This window comes from Lethenteron reissneri, chromosome 48, assembly GCF_015708825.2.
Source record: "Lethenteron reissneri isolate LAM-NWPU_2019-01 chromosome 48, ASM1570882v1, whole genome shotgun sequence".
NCBI classification, from domain to species: domain Eukaryota; kingdom Metazoa; phylum Chordata; class Hyperoartia; order Petromyzontiformes; family Petromyzontidae; genus Lethenteron; species Lethenteron reissneri.
In genome coordinates this window covers 7,988,103-8,009,418 of record NC_083826.1, presented here as the reverse complement: position 1 = coordinate 8,009,418, position 21,316 = coordinate 7,988,103, and the positions used below count along the sequence as shown (strand labels likewise).

Sequence of the window (21,316 nt, the reverse complement as noted above, 5' to 3'; positions counted from 1 at the left end):
CGCACAGTCGAGGCATGCGGTGGCGCTCATCTCCATTGGTGGCCCTGAGTCAGCGGTGGGAATTTCACGATCCCGTGGCGGGAGAGCCAGGACTCGCCGTACGATCGCCACCTGCTAAATGATAACGAAGTCCGACCGGGTATTTAACCGATGTACTTCTGATTACGAGTCAGGCCCTCTTTCAACAGTGTCACGCAGACAATAGATAGAAACATCTAATAACATGGACACAACTGAAGAAGCGGTGGTGCAGCGGTTATCGCACTGAGTCATGAACCCGGTAACCTGAGTTTGATTCCTGGCCATGGCGAACATCAGTGGCGAGTGATATCCCTAACTGGTCTTGGGCCTCCCTTCATTGACCTGCACTTATTGGCTCAGAGAAGAAAAAGAAAATAATACCCATGACCGGGTTTTTACGCAGCAGTGCTTTGATAAAGGGCTGTTAATTGTGAGTGTTCTTGTTATTATGATGACTGACACAATAACAATATCATAACAATATGCTCATGGTATTGCTCCTCTATACTGTGTCACTGTTGTGGGTTAATGTGGTAGCATTATGGTCTTTGGACAACATTAACCTCTGGATTGCATAAATATAAATGTGTCGTTATCCCGCCACCAGCTGACAGCCAATTAGTAATGTCACCTAAACAAAACGTAGCAATTTGTTACTACTACAGCACACCGGTGTGTTGGAGAGTAAACCCACAACATTGACAATTCTCCAGATCCTGTACAGAAAAAAAAGTGTGTTGGGCTATGTATCTGCCTTGCTAAAAAAATAATAACTTAGTACTGTCACTATTAATAAGCCCTGCTCTACCACTCGCCTATATATTTAAAGGTAAAGGTGCAGCCCTGCAAATCTTTGCTCATGCCACTGCTGGCGAAAGGGCCTCCTCCGCTCGAGGAAGTTCTAGACAGCCCCACTCGCGAGGCTGTTTTGGCCTACTCTTCCACGCTGTTCCAGACATCCTGGAAGTGGTAGTGGCAGTCCTCACACAGTCACCTAGCTTCGGTGGTACCTATGTATACTGCCGGCGTGGACAGGAGTGGGGTGGTGGTACTTTGAGAAGCGTGGTCCGTTGTTTCAACTCTCACACTGGCAGATCAAACCGTATGGATTGCAAGTCCAGTGCTTACCACTACAGCATGGCATCTTCCGTGTATTTCTGTATATGAAAGGTAAGTTAGCTCGAAAGCACTGTGGAAAGAGTGCCAGACTCAAAGTTGTAAGGTTACGAGATAACATTCCGGTCGGTAATTCGCGAAAATAACACTTCTGCGGTAAGGTCTACTTTGCAGTAAGTCAACAAATGATTGTCTGCTGCAGAGACTGACTCAGTCACGGCTGTCAATTGGAGGTGAGCGCCATTCAATTCCTCTGAAGCTGTTAAGAATGTACCATTTAAAAAAGCAGTGCAGGAAACAGGGGCAAAGGCAAAGCACATCGAATGAATGTTGGAGATCACTTTTACGAGAACGTGGTGCTTTTTTCTCGCTCGCAGTTTTATATGAGACGGCTTTCCATTCGCAAGTAAGTAATGCTCCTGTGTAGGTTTCAAAGGTTGCACTGTATATCTCTCCGATGGGCTTTCGGGTTGCACCATGCGTTTGTCTGGGTACGATGTCTGACGTTTCGCCCCATGCACTTTGAGCTTCTTATTAACGGTATTATTATCATTATCATCATCACCCACTTCCTGAAGAAGCTCCCAGCACGCAGAGAGAAACGTTGGACATCACGAGAGATACATCGCACCATCTCGATGTTATCCACTTCACGAGGAAGCGCCCGGCAACCGAATGTCCACCGTTCGCCGCTGGACCGTGAATCGACGATCCACGTTGCGCTGAACGTCGCGCGGCGCAACCGGCAAAAAAAACGCATCGGAGGAGAGGAGTGGGGGTTTAACGCGGCTGGATGTTTGGCTGCTCGATGGAGCAATGCGGCTTGTGAACCCACCCGAGGCTTTCCCTGTGGATGTGATGTCAGAAAACCTCTCATTGAGACCCTCTTCTGCTTGAATCAGATCGGTCCGACTCTTCTTGAGCGTCGCTCGTCGAAGCACTGTTACATTTAACCAACGATAATAATACAGGGTATAGTGCACTCATTTCACACTCTGTGTGTGTGTGTATATATATATATAAAAAACAAGAGAGCCCCACCCCCATGTCACCTTTTTTCAGGTTGCCGGGGCAAGTGCTGTTAAGCGAGCACCTTTGAAGGCCGGCACGAAGCATGGAGGGGGTGGTGTTGTCAGCACCGTGCCCTGCTGCCCGATGTCAATGCTGATGTTGACACACCGTACCAGGTACTCAATTAAGGCCGAGTTGACCTCGGGTAGGATCCAAGACCGGTCGAGATATTCGGCACTGATGTTGGTGGCCGTGATCGGGAATGGAACTTGGGTCACTGGGTTTTTGGCGCAAGTGCGCTAAACCACCGCTCTATAACTGCCCCCATTGTTATATTTAGTCACACAGACTAGAACAAAATGAGAGAGATCCCTTGTGTCAGGATTACAGACCGTCGGAGCCAGTACTGTTAGCGAGCACCTTTACAAGCACAACAATTCTGATACATCCATTAAAAGCATGATACAATGCGGCTAATTACACCACAAATTTGGACATAGCACCGGTGAAGACATATATATGAGCTGCGGGGGAAGGACAACAAACTAAGCACACAAAGCAGTTCTCAAGATATGAGTTTTCAATCCATAGCACCAGTGGTTTCCTAATATCGGAAGAGCGTTCCAGACGGCCGCAAAAACGCATCTGAAAGCGCCGCGCGATGCGGCGACCGTCTTTGTTCGATGGCGAACCAAAAGCTGCCGCTGCAAAGATGCTCACAGAGAGTTCGCGTGATGATGGTCTATGCTCATTGACTACTGGAGAGGGGAGGGCGGGAGGTCGGGGGTGGTTTTCCTGAGGTTGTTTCCTCTCCTGTAATTCACAGCACACCGGTTTTTCAGCGCTGGTGTAAGTGACGCACAGCGCCGAGACACACTTTAAAAGTGCGCTGCTGCGTGCTTTTAAAGTGCCACAACTATTGATGAATGCACGCCCCGTGTCATTTTTGGACCTCCTGTGCCATCCAGTTACGGAGTTGCATCAGCGTGGACAATACCACACTGGAGTCCCACCTCTGCCTCTAGGCCAGGCCTCGATGTTTACACACTGCACCTGGTGCTCATTTTAGGCTGAGTAAACCTTAAGGGGGCGGAGATGGGGGGGTCCAGGCCAGCTTCAGTTACAAGTTGGGAGGAGTTTAAACCCAGATCACCAGATTCGAGCCCACTGCAATGTGTTCCACTGTGTCACCACTGCCCCCCCACAATCATAAGTCCACAAACATGCACGGCAAAATGATCCCGCATCCCATCCCAGCCTACAATGGTGCCTTTGTTTACGCGTTTTGCCAGCTGCATCTCAAGATGCCGGTGTCAAGTGGGGGCTCCCCCCCACCCCACCCCCCCCCCCCCCACCTCGACGACTCCGAGAACCGACAATCCTTGTTACCGTCGAAGGCAGACTTGTCCTCGGCGTTCCGGTCCTCTTCCGCCAACATTACCTCTTCTGGAGGCCGCAACAGACAGGCGAACGGAAACAAATTAACGAGAGATAGAAATAAGGAAACATTTGCACGTATTGTGGCAATGTAATTATTCAACCGCGCTTTCTCTCTCTCTCTCTCTCAACACGTATGTTTTATTTCACCAGGTAAGTTCCCGCGAGAGCTCGACGGCTCTTTTTCGGAAGCGACCTGGCGATCACAAACGAAGAAGTGGCTTATCAGCACAAGGAATGGCGGAGCCAGGATTTTCAGGTAGGGGTGGCAACCCCTCCAGCAATGAGTTGTTAGTAAGTAAGGACTTGTCCCTTGCTTTTTATTCGACGCGTGTGCGGCGATGGCGCAGCCATTGATCGAGGGTCGAATTCGAACCGCGTTGCTGTGATCGGCATCGCACTCGCTGAAGGTGTTGATGCCTTCAGGGAAGTCGTGGACTGTATACGCAAAAGCGCACAATTCTGTGAGTCACTTATAACTGCTTTGCCGTTACTTATTGACAATTATGGACTCAGACTATTGTCCTATCATCTCATAGAGTCCCTGGCACATACGAATATGCTACACAGTGGCAGTGGGTGTCGCAAAATGCCGATGTATTACTAATAAACCCCAATGATCCCATCGAAATTAGGGATTTCGATCGGATCATTGGGGGGGCACATGCCACCCCACCCCCACCCCCCACCCCACTGGCTCCGCCAGTGATCACAAGGAAATGCATAGCAGCCAAATACTCAAAACACATGTTTCTGAAGGTGGAGGGAAAAACCGGGGGACCCGGAGAAAAATCCACGCGACTCAGTGGGCCCTACCTGGCAAAAAATAAAAATCGTTTCGTTTTTTGTTTAGTATTGACCTCAAAAACATGATGGGACAGTATACGCCTGATAAGGATTTGACCTCGCGACTTTTACGATTGCCAGTCTCGTGGGTTTGACCCGGTGCAGCACCGAGCGTAAAAAACAAAACGTGAACACACATATACGCACACGCACGCACGAGCACACAATATATATATGAGTACAAAGTGGTAGGACCTTACTCCCCCCGGAGGCAACACGGAGTGCAAAAAAAAACATAAACACATTGACAAGTAAATAATATAAATTTCGATTGCAAGCATGCCGCTGAGTGTAAAAATTGACGAGGAAGAGAACGATAAGAACGACGAATGCAACGTCACAGCCCCCAGCAGCTTTCGTGAAAAAGTGATTACGGCAAATGGATAAGTTTCACGTCGAGGGACGATCGACGGGATAAGGAATTAAACTGAGGCCGCTTAGAGGCGCCTCTTTTAAAGTGTGACCATTAGGAATTCAATAAAACGCGGCGGCACGCAAAACTGGCTTAATGGACGCGCCGCGGCACCGTCTCTCTTCCGCTTCCCTATTCGTCTCCTTCTTACCCGCAATTGGTAAATCCCGTGGATCCCACAGTGACGGCCAGAACGGGAAAGCCAATTAATTCGGTCAGTGCCCCCGTGTGCCCCCACGTGTGTCTATAAATAGCGTGTCACAGAATCATTCACGTGTTTTACTTAACCGGACAAGCGTTGCACACGTACGGATTTACACAACAGCGCCTCTGCGTGAGTGCGTGCGTGCTTGTGTGCGCCAGTGCTGCGCTGGAAACCGAGATGCTGTGTAGGTATGTATTTGAACTTTGTTCGCACCATACGTAGCCAACCGTGTTAATCGGAGGTGCAGGGGAAGGATAACAAACTCAACACAAAAACAATTCAAAATGAATATTTTTTCAATACATACATGATTTCAAAGTGCACAGCTCCAGTGGCTTCCTAACATCGGAAGAAAGAACGTTCCAGACGGCCGCAGAAGCGCACCTGAAAGCGCGCGACGCGGTGACCGTCTTTGTTCGATGGTTAGCCAAAACCCGTTGCTGCTACAAAGATGACCGGAGTTTGAGTGATGGGTTTATGCTCCTTTTAACGAAATCGACATGTACCGTGGAGGCCTAGCGACTATATAGCTCCACGTGGAGGTGTGCCAGGTCGTGGGATCGTGAAAGTTTGGAGGCCGCACGGATAGAGCCTTCGTCTGGCAAATTTAGTTCAGTGGTTAGTTTGTTGTCCTTCCCCCCGCACCTCCGATTAACGCGGTTGGCTACGTACGGTGCGAAAGAAGTTCAACATACACACATACATGAGTACATTTGGCATACGCGCACCATTTTTGTCGCGCAAGGCCATCACGAAGGCGCTGCGTTTCACAGATGAGTTTAGTCCGCAGCCGTTTCAGCGCAGGTGACGCCGTTGCTCTCCAGTGATTAAGTAATTTGCGGGTAATTTTCCTAATTTGTAAAACTTGGAGTGTGACACCAGCAGACATGGCCAACTCCACGTCTGGGGATCTTTCCCGTCCACTGTGAAATGGGCAGCGTGTACGTTTATGGTTCTTACAAAAAACTATAAACTATTTTTTTATTTACCAGGTAAGGCCCACTGAGCTATATAACTCTTTTAAGAAGCAACCTGGCCATAAATGATAGGTTACCTAAGTGGCTTATCACGTGAAATTTTACAAAAGCTAAATACTCTAACGCATTTTTATTCAAAATGTGGAGGGAAAAACCGGAGAACTCAGAGAAAAATCCACGAGACCACGAGAAGAACACGCAAACTCCAAATATACATACAGGCATCAGGATCGGGATCGAACCCACGACCTCCTGTATACCAGGCAAGGTAGTTAACATCTCGCCACAGCGGCCGAATTGAGTGGGTGGGTTGACGCTGGCTCATGATGATGATGACAATGATCAGTGGGCGATTGTGAGAGCCGTTGCTGCACCAGCAACTGAAAATCAGCGCTTCGTTTCACGAAGAAAAAATAGGGGGGTGGAGAGGACAGGGCGGTTAATGCCACACAGGCATCACTTGGGAGAGACAGGCAGACAATAAAGCTCAACAAGGGGGCCGAGCTGATGCATCACTTTATCTAACGTAGGCAGGCAGCACGGCGCTGTGATTGAGTGTGGCATGCCCATGTGCGGCCATTAAGCCGACCCTCCCGAGTCATAAGATAGGAGGGTCTTCTCTCGGTCCGTCCAGCCACGTTGAGGGCTTTTTTGTTTCCAGCATACCGCGTTGCGTTGCGCGTCTTTTTGGTGCCGTGGCGGGCAGGGGGCGCGCCTGGTAGGAAAAGCCCCCCCCCTAACTTCCCCGTCACCGGTCGCCGCTGACGAGCCGCCGTGAATGTAATCAGCTGACACCGGTGGTGGGTTTGTGTTACGACGGAGATGAAATTGCGCCAATTTCGTTGCGGTTTTGAATGCGTCGCCGCCGCCCCTGCTGACCTGCGGCGGGCGGGTGCGGCGCGACGGAGCGATGAGCTCGGTAACGCGCAGACAACAAAGATAGCTTTGTTGCGCATTTTTAAATAGCCACTTAAGAAGTGTTGGCAAAAGCTGCATTACAACAGAATCCCGCTCTGCTTTCGTTTTTAAACAAAGCAGATGTTGTGATTTATGATAAAAAAAAATTAAGGGTTAAACTGACCACGTAACGATCTGTCCGATTCTTTTTCGGTTTCGCAACCCTCCAGTCTCTGACGTAGCCAAACAAAAAAAATGTTCGCGTGTGTAAGCATTTTACGTGCACATTTTTTTGTATCATAATCGCTTCGGCTCACGAAGAGCAATCCTGAACAACCAAACGTAGCCATTAGATAGCGACGTTTGGCTGGAAACTGCGTCCAGCAACATGAGGTTAGAAACCAGGAAGGCAGAATGGACTTTGGCTATGTTGGGTGGTGGAGGGCTACACGGAAGAAATAAAAAATTGGCGACATCATTACATGGCCTAACCCAAAGATCAATTTTCAATCAAAGGAGCCAATGTAGTGCAGTTATCTAGATAATGGGCTCGTGATAATAAATGGCGTTTACTGCGTTTGATGTTTTGTAATATATGATACGGCAGTAAAGGTGCATCCCTGCAAATACTTGTGCGCCCTGTTGGTGAAAGGGGCATCCACGAGAGGAAGCCTCTAGAGGTCATTTGGTCTTCTCTTCAATGCTAGCCAGAGCAACGAAAACCCACACTTTGCCCCACCTGCTGATCAATTAACCGTAGTCGTAAACATTGATTTTGCTGCGTGGATAAGAAACTTGTGCCGTTATTTCAACTGATGCACCGGGAGATCGAATCTTCTACCTCTGGGATAAAAGTTAAGTGTGCTCACCATTACACCACAGCGGCATTTTTGTCAGGAGCGACCTGGCCACAAACGATAGCTCAACGAAGCGGCTTTCCACGTGGAAATTTATAGCAGACAAAAAGTCTCTACGCATGTTTCTAAATGTGGAGGGAAAAAAAGAGGACCCGAATAAAAATACACACGGCCACAGGGAGAACATGCACGTTTTAAATATACAGGCATCAGGGTCAGGATCGAGCCCACGACCTCCTGGTCACAAATGATTGCGCGAAGAATACCCATCATATTACATTTGGTTCTGCAATTATAAATTTGGCTAAATTCCAGCTCTGAGAATGAACGATATTGTTTTGTCCGTCACGTGATGAATATTTCCCCCAGTGGCAGAGCGGCTGCTATGGAAGTGCTGCTCCATATTGTGCACCCCAGAGGTCTCTTGGAGGGGTCACAGATGTGGCTCCACTTCTGTGGGCCATTCGCAAATTTAAAGGGTTGCACTGCCTTGTTAAATATTAAAATGTATACTTTGTACTCTTAGGTTTTTTCGGTAAAGTCACGTAGGTAAAAAATTAAAATTAATAAAAGTAAAATAAAAAATGAAATAAAAATCACGACGTTTCGGAGGCAACACAAGCCTCCGTCTTCAGGTGTTGCCTCCGAAACGTCGTGATTTATATTTTATTTTTTATTTTACTTTTATTAATTTAAATTTTTTACCTACGTGACTTTACCGAAAAAACCTAAGAGTATGAATCCTTGCAGTCACGAACGCTTCAAATCTAGAATGTATACTTTGTCTCAGGAGATCACGATCGAGACAAAGTTCGAGAAAAATATGAAGACAAAATGAAATTCCTTGTTACTCATAGCAACGTACGACCCAACCTTTTTGAAAGGTGCAAGTGATCGCATTGCCAAGTAAAACAATATATGGTAATTACTTACTATATTCTGTAATGGGGCATAGAATAACATTTTAACTTAGCTTAATCCCAGTGTCTAAGTGAAAGCATTTGAGTAAAGGTTTATGTTTTTAACAAGTGTTAACATTAGCATAAGCATTTGCACAAATGTTATCATTAGGGTTTATTTTTGCTGTTAATCAAATAAAAGCAAGACTTCCCCACTTATTTATTCCGGTTTTAAAAATGAATATAACCCTTGGTAACTTAATCAGCATCATTAAAATTACGTTGAGGTGGCCGGGTGGGTCAAAGGTCACAGTCCAGAGCCAGCAACACTGAGAACCTGGGTTCGATCTGGGATTTAGCTGCCCATGGTCTAACCGAATTCTCAATTGTGGTAAGGTGGCGATCTCAATGTGGCCACTAATCTATGAAGAAAAAAACCTTCCTTAATAAAAAAAAAAGTTGCTGTAAATACATATTGAGGTTTTCTATTAATTTCGGCGATGACAGTTAAAACATTGCTTTGATAAGTTAAACTATACAACTAAACAATGTTTTTATTTTACCAGGTAAGGCCCACTGAGCTATATAGCTCTTTTTCAGACGCGAGCCTGGCCACAAATAATAGCTCAACAAAGTGGCTTATCACGTGCAAATTTATAGCAGCCAAATACTCTAAGCGCACGTTTCTAAATTTGGAGGGAAAAAGCAGAGGACCCAGAGAAAAATCCACGCGACCACGGGGAGAACATGCAAACTCAAAATATACAGGCGTCAGGGCTGGGATCAAACCCAGGACCACCTGTATACCAGGCGAGGTAGTTAACATTTCTCCACCGTGATGCCTCGCAGTAGCCATGCAACAAACTCAATTCCATAGCATCGTGTTTGGAAAAATGGGTAAAGACCAAATAACTTCTTGAAGGGTTGAATAGGGCTTTTGGAGCACTTCTAGGATACGACGCCAATAGTGGGTCAGGAATATAATCGGTAAAAGACCACCAAAGATCGGTCACCACATGGTGTCTATTATTACATTCCACCAAATATGAGAGCACAGGGACTAAGAGTGATATAATCATTTCGTTTATCAAGTAAAATCGATTTCTTAATGCTCATGATTACATACATCGAATCGTGCATGGCAAGAATCAACTATTTCAATCTGTAAAGCCTGCATATAATTCGTTATCATGTTCCCTGCTGCCACTCAAGGCTGCCACAATCACCACGACATTAAAAACAAGGTATGAAAAATCATGCATACGCATGGATGCTGTAATGCTCTTCAACATGGTTGGATGTATTTAATTAAGCAAGTTCTTCATCACAACACAATAAGTCGCTTCATATCGGATCACATTTACCGACGTCACCGTTGACAGACGGAAAAGACTAAGCTAACGACTGAACACTTTAAACGCCAGTTGGAAAGTGATGAAAAAATATATTCCGTTATTGAATCAAACCGTGACCTATGATCACGATAATCTGTCAAACCGGCAGGGGAGAGAATTGTTAAACGTTTCACAAGACAATGCTGGGACAGAGATGCCTCTGCCATCTTGCCGGACCATACCTGCTTTGCAGATCCACTCCATGTAGCCGTTGAGCTCCCGTTCTATCTGCTGTTGGCGCCGTAGCTTGAGAAAAGCCCTCCGATTCTCCACGCGCTCTCGCTCCTTGGCAAACTCCCTGTGCCCCACCGCACAGCCCAAAGCGCCAATGACACACACGCGGACACACGTCATCACGAAAGGGCAGCACCGTCGGAATCGCGGACAGAGTTCGTGATGTTCGTATGTTGAACTTCTTTCGCACCATACGTAATCAACCGTGCTAATCGGAGGTGCAACTGCTGCTCGTGGATTTTTTTTGTACCACGCAATCCCACGCCCAGCATCGATTGCAATCTCGTACAATGTCCTCCCGACCTGCGGCATGTTTCAGTTTCAGTTTCATTTATTAGGTATAACCCTGTGAGCCATGCGGCTCTTGACTCAGGTGCAACCGCAACAAAACAAAAACATGAGCAAGAAACATCTTAAAGTGACTACACGCAAACAGAAAAATCCTGGAAAAAACAGCAAAGTCTTCCAGAAAAAACACCGCGTTTCAACGCTGTGTGCAAAAATCGGAGTGGGATGCAAGTCAAACAATAACAACCATAAGACAATGTAGATTCAAGTTATCAGGCTAACTCTGTACTACAACAAACAAACATGGCTAAACCAAAAGTTTTCAAAATCTCCAAAATAAAGCTATAAAAACAACGTAACAGTGATCATATGAACTGTGATTCAAATTTAACAATTAACGATATGCATAACATGTACGACCAAACTTTGCAGCCATAGCTAGCTGCACGAGTCACTCCATAACAGCAGGAGTATCAGTAGCAGAATAAAAAAAATTCAATACACCTTAAAGATCAGCACACTATAATAAAAACTCAAGATCATACTTTGCAGCGGTCATCCGGACTGATACATTTGATTTCAGGCCATTCTGAATAGCAATGGCAGCTAGGGGTGTACAACTCCTCTAGAGCAGTTTGGAGTGAAGATCTCCCAGGTAGTGATCCAAGTTGCAGTTTATTGGCGATAGCATTCCAGACCCTGGGGGCATCAATAGAAAAGGCCCTTCCTCCAGTATTTGTACGGCAAGGAGGAATGTGAAGCTGGTAAATGAGCGAATACCGTAGGTCACATTTGTTCTTCGAAACAGTGAGGAGATCCAGCAGGAAGTTTGCTGATTCTTTTGTAAGTACATCGTGAATAAATAAGATCTGATGCACAAGCCGTCGATCATTAAGAGAAGTTAAGTTTGACCCAATGTAGAGATCGCAGTGGTGGGTCCTATATGGGCAGTTCAATTCAAATCTTAAGGCCGAGTGATAAATTGAGTCGAGCTTCTTCAGTAAAATACTGGGGGCTGATTTATATACGATGTCATAGTAATCAAGTAGAGGCAGTATGGTAGCTTTCATCAATTCCAAGCGGAACATAGCAGGGAAGCAGTGCTTGTGTCGATAAAGAAAACCAATTTTAAATTTTGTCTTTTTACCAATATAATCAATGTGATCTTGAAAATTCAGTTATTAATCAAAGATGACCCCAATATACTTATAGATCTTGACTCACTCGATTTGATGATTATTTAAGGAATATAATTTGGGAAAAATAACTTCCTGCTTTAGTCCTGGTAGAAGCATAGCACCTTGGTTTTGGAGGTATTCAGGACTAGCTGAAGAGCAACTAGCTGATGTTGTAGTTTGCTGAAATCACCCTGGAGCTTAGCAATCACGTCATCTGGAGAGCGGCCAGCAGTAATCAGTATCGTGTCATCTGCAAACATATTTACCCTGGAATGATCCAGGTCAGTGCCCATGTAGACAGAACAAGAGGGGGCCGAGGATGGAACCCTATGGAACCCCTTTTGTTATCTTAACACTGGTTGACCTCCAATCATCTGTGAATACAGTTTGAGTGCGAGAAGAGAGGTAATTTTGTAACCATTCTACTCCATGTTTCGAGAAACGGAGGCAACTTAGTTCACTAAGCAGGGTATTGTGGTCGACTGTATCAAAGGCTTTGGACAAGTCAAGAAAAAGACTGGCGCAGTACTGATTATTATCAAGGCTATTGTAAATGTGATCAGAGAGTCTACTGCAGCAGATGTGGTGCTGTATTTTTTCGGAACCCATCTTGGTTTTGATGTAATAAATTGTTGTCGGACAGGAAACTGCTAATTTGGTAGTTCAATAATTAATCAAAATTTTTCATCAACGGAGACAAAATTGAGATAGGTCGGTAGTTAATTGGATCATCTTTAGGGCCCCCTTTGTGAAGTGGACGAACATAGGACTGTTTCCATTCTAGAGGTACTGATGCTTCTTTGATAGACAGGTTGAAAATATGGGCTATGGGTTTAGGTGACCAACAGTTAGCAGAGCAAAGACGGGAATACTATCCGCACCGGTAAAGTAGGACCCTTTGAGGTAGGACAGTTGTTTCAGAGCATTACTTTCGTGAATAGACTGGAAACTAAATTCGTTTAATGTTTGGACAGGGGTGTAGGAAATTGCATGAGCAGGGGTGACTCCCAATGCATTATCAAAAGGTCACCAGCTCAAAAATATGAAGGTTAAAATAGTTGAATATTTTTTGGGGCTCTGAAAAATGGTCCCAATTTCGGTTAAGCGCAACGGGCAGATTATCTGCGTTGGATGTTTTTTTTGATACATTTGATTGTTTTCCAGAAGATCCTGACATTGCCATGTGATTCCAGGAGAGTGGAGGAAAAGTAAGCATTTTTTTGCATGCCGTATTTTTTTGACACATCTATTCCTTAAAATCCTGTATTCTAGCCAGTCATTGACCAAATTACTTTTCTGAGCACATGCCCAAGCCTTGTCCCTAGTTTTTTAGAGCTTAGTAATCACACCCTGGTGGGTGGTTGCCTTTAGTTTTAAATCTAACCAACGGAGCATGTTTGTTAAGAATTTGGAGAAACGTGTACCTGAAGGTCTCCCAAGCCGTAGTCAGGTTGGGGATATCACAGACCTTGTCAATATCAGAGTGAAACACATCATTAGTAAATGTCTGAGTGCTGAAGTGTCTCATGGAGTGCTTCTCAAACAATTTAGGGGGGGCTTTGGGTCTGGCTGATGATCTCACTCCAAATATGAAGGAGTGATCACTCAGGTTATTACCCAAAACACCAGTCAGCACGAAATTGTGAGGGGCATTTGTCAATAGGACGTCAAGCAGAGATGACTGTCCCGGATTTTTTAGGTTGGGTCTTGTGGGGACATTTATTAATTGAAACAGGTTAAACTCATCTGTAAAAGTTGTGGCCACAGCCGGCGGGTTTAGTCAATTCAAATTTAGATCACCCACTAAAACTATTTCACCTTTAGGGAGGCCCCCAAGAAGCTCTCTCAGTGCAGATGCAGCTTCAACATCATTGCCACTAAGCGGTCTATAGCAGCACACTACCAATCTGTTGATTATTTGGGAGAGTTATTCTGAGAGCCAGACCTTCAAAGCAACATTTTTTAACAAGGAGTGAGCTGTCTTAATTTTGGAGCTTTCGTGACTGCAGGAATTATTCTTTGGTTTTTTCGGTAAAGTCACGTATAAAAATAAAATAATAAATTAAATAATAGCATACGACGTTTCGATTGCAACACAAGCAATCATCATCAGGTATAATGAAATAGCGACATAGAATATAACCAGAAAACTATAGACAGACATATAAGCAGACAGATATCACCAAGATACATAGAGAGAGCAACCCAGGTACAGAGAGAGGTGATCGTCTCTGTGGGGTGGCCTTAAATAGACAGAGGGGGGCGGAGGCAGAGAGAGGGAGGGGGTAGGGAAAACATTTACATGTCAATGAGTACGAAGGGAGGGGAGTAAGGTAAGCAGGCTTAGAGGGAGACAGAACACACTAAATTAAATAACCTAGCAAAGTATCGAAATGTTATGTAAAACGACACAGAGAGTCGGTCAACACACAATTAACGCATTGCCTGGTCGATTACGTATTTCAAAGATTGCTAAGTTAGAATTTAAGTGTGAAAATTCCAAAGAAAGACAAAACATAAAAAAAGAGGAACGGAGACACACAGACAGAGCAGAACCTAAGAACGATACAAAACGAGTGTTCTCTCTCTCTCTGCCTGTATATTTAGTGTAATTTTCTCTGTCTACACTCGTTTTGTATCGTTCTTAGGTTCTGCTCTGTCTGTGTGTCTCCGTTCCTCTTTTTTTATGTTTTGTCTTTCTTTGGAATTTTCACACTTAAATTCTAACTTAGCAATCTTTGAAATACGTAATCGACCAGGCAATGCGTTAATTGTGTGTTGACCGACTCTCTGTGTCGTTTTACATAACATTTCGATACTTTGCTAGGTTATTTAATTTAGTGTGTTCTGTCTCCCTCTAAGCCTGCTTACCTTACTCCCCTCCCTTCGTACTCATTGACATGTAAATGTTTTCCCTACCCCCTCCCTCTCTCTGCCTCCGCCCCCCTCTGTCTATTTAAGGCCACCCCACAGAGACGATCACCTCTCTCTGTACCTGGGTTGCTCTCTCTATGTATCTTGGTGATATCTGTCTGCTTATATGTCTGTCTATAGTTTTCTGGTTATATTCTATGTCGCTATTTCATTATACCTGATGATGATTGCTTGTGTTGCAATCGAAACGTCGTATGCTATTATTTAATTTATTATTTTATTTTTATACGTGACTTTACCGAAAAAACCAAAGAAGGAGTGAGCTGGTGAACATGCAATAGTATTACAAACATAGATGGCAATTCCACCTCCTTTAGACCCTCGGTCAAGCCAAAAAAGGTTGTAGTTGTCAATCGTAATCTGCAAGTCATTTACGGCAGGAGTGAGAAATGTTTCTGTTAGGCAAAACATGTCCGGGTCCAGATTTGCCACTTCTAGTTTTAGTTGACTTAATTTAATCACAAGCCCTCTGATGTTGACATGTAGAACACCAACACCTTCTCTGCCAAAAAAATCTACAGAATTATACGAGTTCTTTACATTTGGGCCAGGATGAAGCTCAATACCTCCCAGAAATAAGATAAGTAGATTCTAGATTTGAAGCTTTCGTGACTGCAAGGATTCATATTCTTAGGTTTTTTTCGGTAAAGTCACGTAGGTAAGATATTAATAAAAGTAAAATGAAAATAAAATAAAAAATAAAAAATAAAAATCACGACGTTTCGGAGGCAACACAAGCTTCCGTCTTCAGGTGGAACCGTCACAGCACGATAGCTGTATCTCACTTGTGCTGTGACGGTTCCACCTGAAGACGGAAGCTTGTGTTGCCTCCGAAACGTCGTGATTTTTATTTTATTTTTATTTTACTTTTATTAATTTCTTACCTACGTGACTTTACCGAAAAAACCTAAGAATAAAAAAAGTAGAATTAATAGCTTGCACAGGTATTTTCTGTGAAAGGATGAAGAGCGGCGAACCTTGGACGAATAGCAGCAGCTCGCAGATGGCGATATTTTAAAGAGCAGAATGAGTTCTCCCCGTGGTCTCGTGGATTTTATTCTGCAGGTCCTCCGGTATTTATCTCCACATTGCGGTGAAGAATACTTGGCTTCTGTAAATTTCCACATGATAAGCCATTCGTAGACTTATCATTTGTGGCCATGTCGCTTCTAAAAAAGAGCTTAATAGCTCAGTGGGACTTAGCTGGTAAAAAAAAAGTTGTTTAGTTTAATGGTAATAGTTTAGATCAGGATGTTTTCAGCCACTTAACGATGCCTGTTTATGCACGTGAGCGGAAACCAGAACACCCAGCGAATAACTCCCCCACACAGATCGGGCGGGTGATATTAGTCCACATTTTCTCGCACCCCCTTCGCCTGGCTAGCCACTGTCTAGCACCTCGACTACCACGGGAAGGGATTTTTGCAACATTTGTGACATCCACCGACCATTGCATCCACAGTGCTGGATTACAGGTCAAGTTGCATAGCCACCACCACCGTGATTATGGACTCACTACTTAAGGTGCATGCCCAGGATAACATTTTGTTTATAAACATCAAGTCAGTTTGCGTCAACTGGGTCCTTTTTTCTCTTTTATAAACCACCGTCCACAGAGGAACAATTTATTATTCAGCATGCTCTCCGAGTCAAGTTCAATTTGACAAAGTAATAGCAACCCCCCCCCCCGCTCCCGCTGCCCCCCCCCCCTACCCCCCGCAAACCACCACCACCCACAGGCACCTTTTTGTGATTTAATTTCCCGAGTGCTCTGTCATGTATTCGGAAAACCTCCACAATGTGTAAGCTTTAGGCCCTTGAAACATGCAGATCAATTTTAGGATGAATTGCGTCTTAAGTGAAACGCATTTTTTTTATTTTCCCTGGCAATTAATTTGTTCATTACATACGTTTGCTGTCCTTAACAGCGCTTTGGGAGGAAATTTGTGCAAATATAATTTTGAAAATGAAAAACGCACTGCTGCCTGCAAGATATTTAAACAATATAACATGTTGTAAATTAAAATGTACCTTGTTCAAATTTACGTTGAGCGTTTACCATTATTAATACTATCATCATGATCCATATTTAGTCATTTTATTTACTGAAAGTATAACCAGTTGAGCCTTCACGTGGCAATCACGAAGTGTGTCAGCACTTGCTGTGTGACTCGCTTCACGGCAACTTCTCAATGCGTGCAAACGGTGCTGGGCGTGTTATTAGTTCGCTTCACGTATTTATAAAATGGAAGGCAACACCGTTGTCTCGAAGCTTACGGCATATAAAATGTCGCGGTTTAATAACGTACAGTTCGCCACTTTTGTTTTCCCCTCGGTACAATGAAAATGTGCGCACGGTTCGAAGATAAGCCGCTCACAAAAGCTGAACAACTGCAATCTACGAATACAAATCTGCCCGGGTGGCTCAATGGTAGGGCAAGCGTCTCGCAGTGGGAAGTTTGAGAGTTAAAATCCCGTTTGTGGTGAGGGGGAGAAGGGGGTTGCTGACTCAACCCATCATTCCTCTGGGATCGTGTAAAATTAGTACCACTTTGTGGTTGTTCTTTGCAGAGATACCCACCACCCCCCACAGCCACAGGGATGTGGAATTTCAGTTGTCTTCTTAGGGCTGCAAACAGAAGATGAGCACCGGCTCGATGCTCACTTCAGAAGGAAAATCTCGTTGACTTTGAGTTGTTGTAATGTGCGAATTCGAGTTGGACTTTAACCGTGTCATCATCGTCTGCTTGGACATCACTGGATACAAACCGAGAAGCGCGTCAAGAGTGACGACAAAGGAACCGAGGCATCCTTTGTCCATTCCGCGACATGCAGGTCAATCCAATATGGGGCCAATGAATAATTTGAAATCGCAGGGTCAGTACTTCACAAGGCAAGTCCACACCACCGCCGGTGCTGAAGTCCACAGATAACAATGGTCCCGCAAAAAAAGAAAACCACTTCTGTTACGGCATTACGTTACATCATATCGACCCCGCGTGCATAAGTGGTCATGAGTAAAATTATTAAGCACCTTGCACCACTTAGGATCACCCATCACTCAATGAATATGTGTGTGTGTTTGAGTGTGCGTGCGGGGAGCGGTAGTGTGAGCGGTTAGCGCGCTGCGCTACAAACCCGGCGACCCGAGTTCGATTCCCGCTTACGGTCGACACCAGTGACGATTATCTCCCCTAGTTCGACTCAGCCTCAAATGAGTACCCGGTGCGGTGTGTAAACATCGCCACTGGGGAGACAAAGGCGGTCGGGCGTGGTGCTGGCCATCCACCCCCTCGTGTACCGTTCCGGCCTTCATAGGTGCTCGCTAACAGCACTTGCCCCAACAGTCTGTCGAGGCTATACGGGGGATCTTTGTCTTTTGTGCGTGTGTGCATGGGCGCGTGCATGGTAGCGGTGGCTCAGCAGGTAGTGCTACGAACCCGGCGGCCCGAGTAAGATTGCCCCTCACGACCAACATCGGTGAAGAATATCTGAACTGCTCCTGGGCCTACCCTACGTCGACTCAGCCTTAAAGGTGCAGCGTGTAAACATCAGATCTGTGGAGACAAGGGCTGTGTTGGCCTTCGTAGGTGCTCGCTAACAGCACTTGCCCCAACAGTCAGTCAAGGCTATATGGGGGATCTTTGTCTTTTGTGCGTGTCTGTGTACTGCGTGATTGCGTACGTGAAGGCATGCACCTGTGTAGTCGTCATTTGCACCGCATTACGTACGCGAGTCTGTGTGTCTGCGTCTGTCACATCAATCGATGCGTCCTTTACTCACGTCTTATCGATCCACGATTTTATGAAGTCAATCGCACACATTCCACCTGAACAGCATGACATGAATCCCATTCGGTTTAACACGTAGGCTTTCGCGACCAATATTATCCATAAAAGAGGTTTCTGGGTTAGATCGCGTAAATATATAAATGTGTCATCAAACCCGCCACCACCCTACACAGCCAATTAGTAAGGTTTGTCACGTAAACAAAACGTGGCAATTCATGATTAGTACAGCACAACCGTGTGTTGGAGAGTAAACCCACAACATTTACAATTCGAGTGTAATTACTGGCAAAACGTCGTACTCGAATTGTAAGTGTTGTGGGTTTACCCTGCAACACACCGGTGTGCTGTACTAGTAACGAATTGGCACGTTCTGTTCACGTGACAACGACACATTCGTATTTTGATTTAAAGGTTTCGTGACAGCAGGGATTCATATTCTTGGTTCTTTCGGTAAAGTCACGTAGAAGGGAAATAATAAAATAATAAAAATATTAAACAATAAAATTCTCACGACGTTTCGACTGCAATACAAGCAATCATCATCAGGTGTAAAATCTACAGCAAAAAAAAAAATCTTGCTGTGGATTTCACACCTGATGATGATTGCTTGTGTTGCAGTCGAAACGTCGTGAGAATGTTATTGTTTGATATTTTATTATTATTTTATTTCCCTTCTACGTGACTTTACCGAAAGAACCAACAATATGACACATTCATATATTTACGCGATCTAACCCAAAAACACCTCTATTGTGGATTAATCCCATTGTAAAGATGCCTCCCCATGTCAAATGCTGTTCCGACGCAGCGCCTCATAAGCAGGCCTACCAAGAGAGATTTGGGGCCTCAGGTCCATAATATGTTGGCTGGAGCCCTCATCTCTTCCCATCCTCCATCGTCGCTCTCAAAGGAAGAAACCTTGCTTCGGCTAATATCGGTCATCATTGTCATCATCGTCATCATCATCATCATCAGCCATGATCAATCCGCCGCTGACGGCCTCCCAAACCCATCACCATTCCCATGATCTCACGCTGCAATAATCCACCGACCGCCTGTTACACGAGTTCTCCTGTTGTGGTTGCCTCACCTGATGACGGTTGCTTGTGTTGCGATGGAATCATCGTGATCTATTAATGTTCTACCTTCGTGACTTTACCGAAAGAACCAGAGAGTAAGAATTCCTGCAGTCACGAAAGTTTCAAATCGCGATTGAGCTGATGCTGTCACTGCAGTGCTTTGGCATATGTACGCATGCATCAATCTGCACCGTCCATTTCCTCCTATGCAGGACATGGCCGTTGTCTGCACACCATCGGAAGATTCCACGCATGCTACCGTGCCCCGGAGTATAAACTAAAAACGGAACATTTTTATTTTATATTCTTTGGGTCTTTCGTTAAAGTAACGTAGATAAGTTCATAGAAAATAACAAACAAACTACTTTTTATTTTACGAGGTAAGGCCCACCGGGCTAAATAGCTCTTTTATTCAGAGGCGACCTGACCACAAATGATGCCTCAACGAAGTGGCTTATCCTTGTGGAAATTTACAGCGGCCAAATACGCACGTTTCTAAATGTGGAGGGAAAAACCGGAGGATCCGGAGATAAATCAAGGCCACCACCAAATATCCAGCAGGCGTCAGGGTCGGGATCGAACCCACGGCCTCCTGCATGCCGGCGAGGGAAATAACACCAAGCCACCGGTGGTGCCCCAGTGATTTGCTCGTAACTTTAAAGGTGAACCCGTGCTGACGGATGTGCGCGGGAGAAGCCGTCCCCATATGCTGCTCACCCGGATAGAACTCCCAGGACGAGGTTGAGCATGAAGAAGGAACCGAGTATGATGAGCGGCACAAAGTAGAGCCAGTTCCACGTGCTTCCCAAGGCGTCGTTTGTCTGTGGGGACCATAGAGGGATGGGGGGGAGGGGGTGTTAGGGGGGAGAGGGACCGGGACAGAGAGCGGGGCCGGGAGAGGGGATACCGTTCGTTAATATTCTTAGGTTTTTTCGGTAAAGTTATGTAGGTAAAAAATTAAATTTAAATTAATAAAAGTAAAATAAAAAATAAAATAAAAATCACGACGTTTCGGAGGCAACACAAGCTTCCGTCTTCAGGTGGAACCGTCACAGCACGACTGCTGCATCAAGTAAGAGAAATTCCAAGAAAACAGTCCTTGTATATATACTGGTTGAGGGTGGGAGGAGCCATTGTGAGGTTCGGTGCGGCTGGAGCACGTATTCGCTAACAGCACTCGTTCGTTAAGGTGGAGCTGCGATCTCGTGGGACTGGTCAGACTTTAGCGTTGTGATTTCCAGAAATATAATGAGCAATGACAAATATACGCAGAATCTTAATTCAGTGTCTCCGCGGATATACATTTTAAAAATATGTGTTTTAGTCAATCAGCCTTTTGGCGGCTCCAGACCAATTTTCGTTGACACGGTATTTGTTTAAGATAAGCAAGCGCTGCAGCAGTTCAAGACCTTCTGGGTTCCACCAGCAGTCTGTTTTTTTAGAGAAAAATGCTGCTGGTTTATTGGATGTTACTGGCAAGAGGACTCCTGCTCGGACTCCTGCTAGGACTACTGCTGAAAGAGAGTCAGTCCCTGTAATTAGGCTTCTTAATCAAAAGGTCGCTGCGACTACGCACGCGTAACAGTGCAATGCGTATGACGAAACTATGTTTTATGCACGCTTTGAAAAAGTCAATGAAAGTGTGGAAAAAGGTAACGTTGTCGTAAAAACTCACAAGTCAATGTTTACAATGTCGGAGTGACTAAAACCTATATATATATCATATATTTCAGTATTTTT

At 45.0% G+C, this 21,316-nt stretch overlaps 1 protein-coding gene across 11 annotated transcripts in view; it reads right to left on the bottom strand.

The window, feature by feature from the left end:
- LOC133354772 (voltage-dependent P/Q-type calcium channel subunit alpha-1A-like) overlaps positions 1–21,316 on the bottom strand; it is a 200,697-nt gene that overhangs the window by 93,352 nt on the left and 86,029 nt on the right. For 6 of the 11 annotated variants that reach the window (XM_061571878.1, XM_061571881.1, XM_061571885.1 and 3 more), the window contains 4 exons: positions 20,294–20,397; positions 10,255–10,370; positions 3,538–3,594; positions 1,973–2,077 (listed from right to left, as the gene is read on the bottom strand). In XM_061571878.1, the coding sequence (XP_061427862.1) occupies positions 1,973–2,077; positions 3,538–3,594; positions 10,255–10,370; positions 20,294–20,397 (382 nt within the window). Of the gene's footprint in view, positions 1–1,972; positions 2,078–3,537; positions 3,595–4,994; positions 5,711–10,254; positions 10,371–20,293; positions 20,398–21,316 lie in introns of those variants that run through there. The other 5 variants (XM_061571880.1, XM_061571882.1, XM_061571883.1 and 2 more) reach the window with 5 other exon arrangements.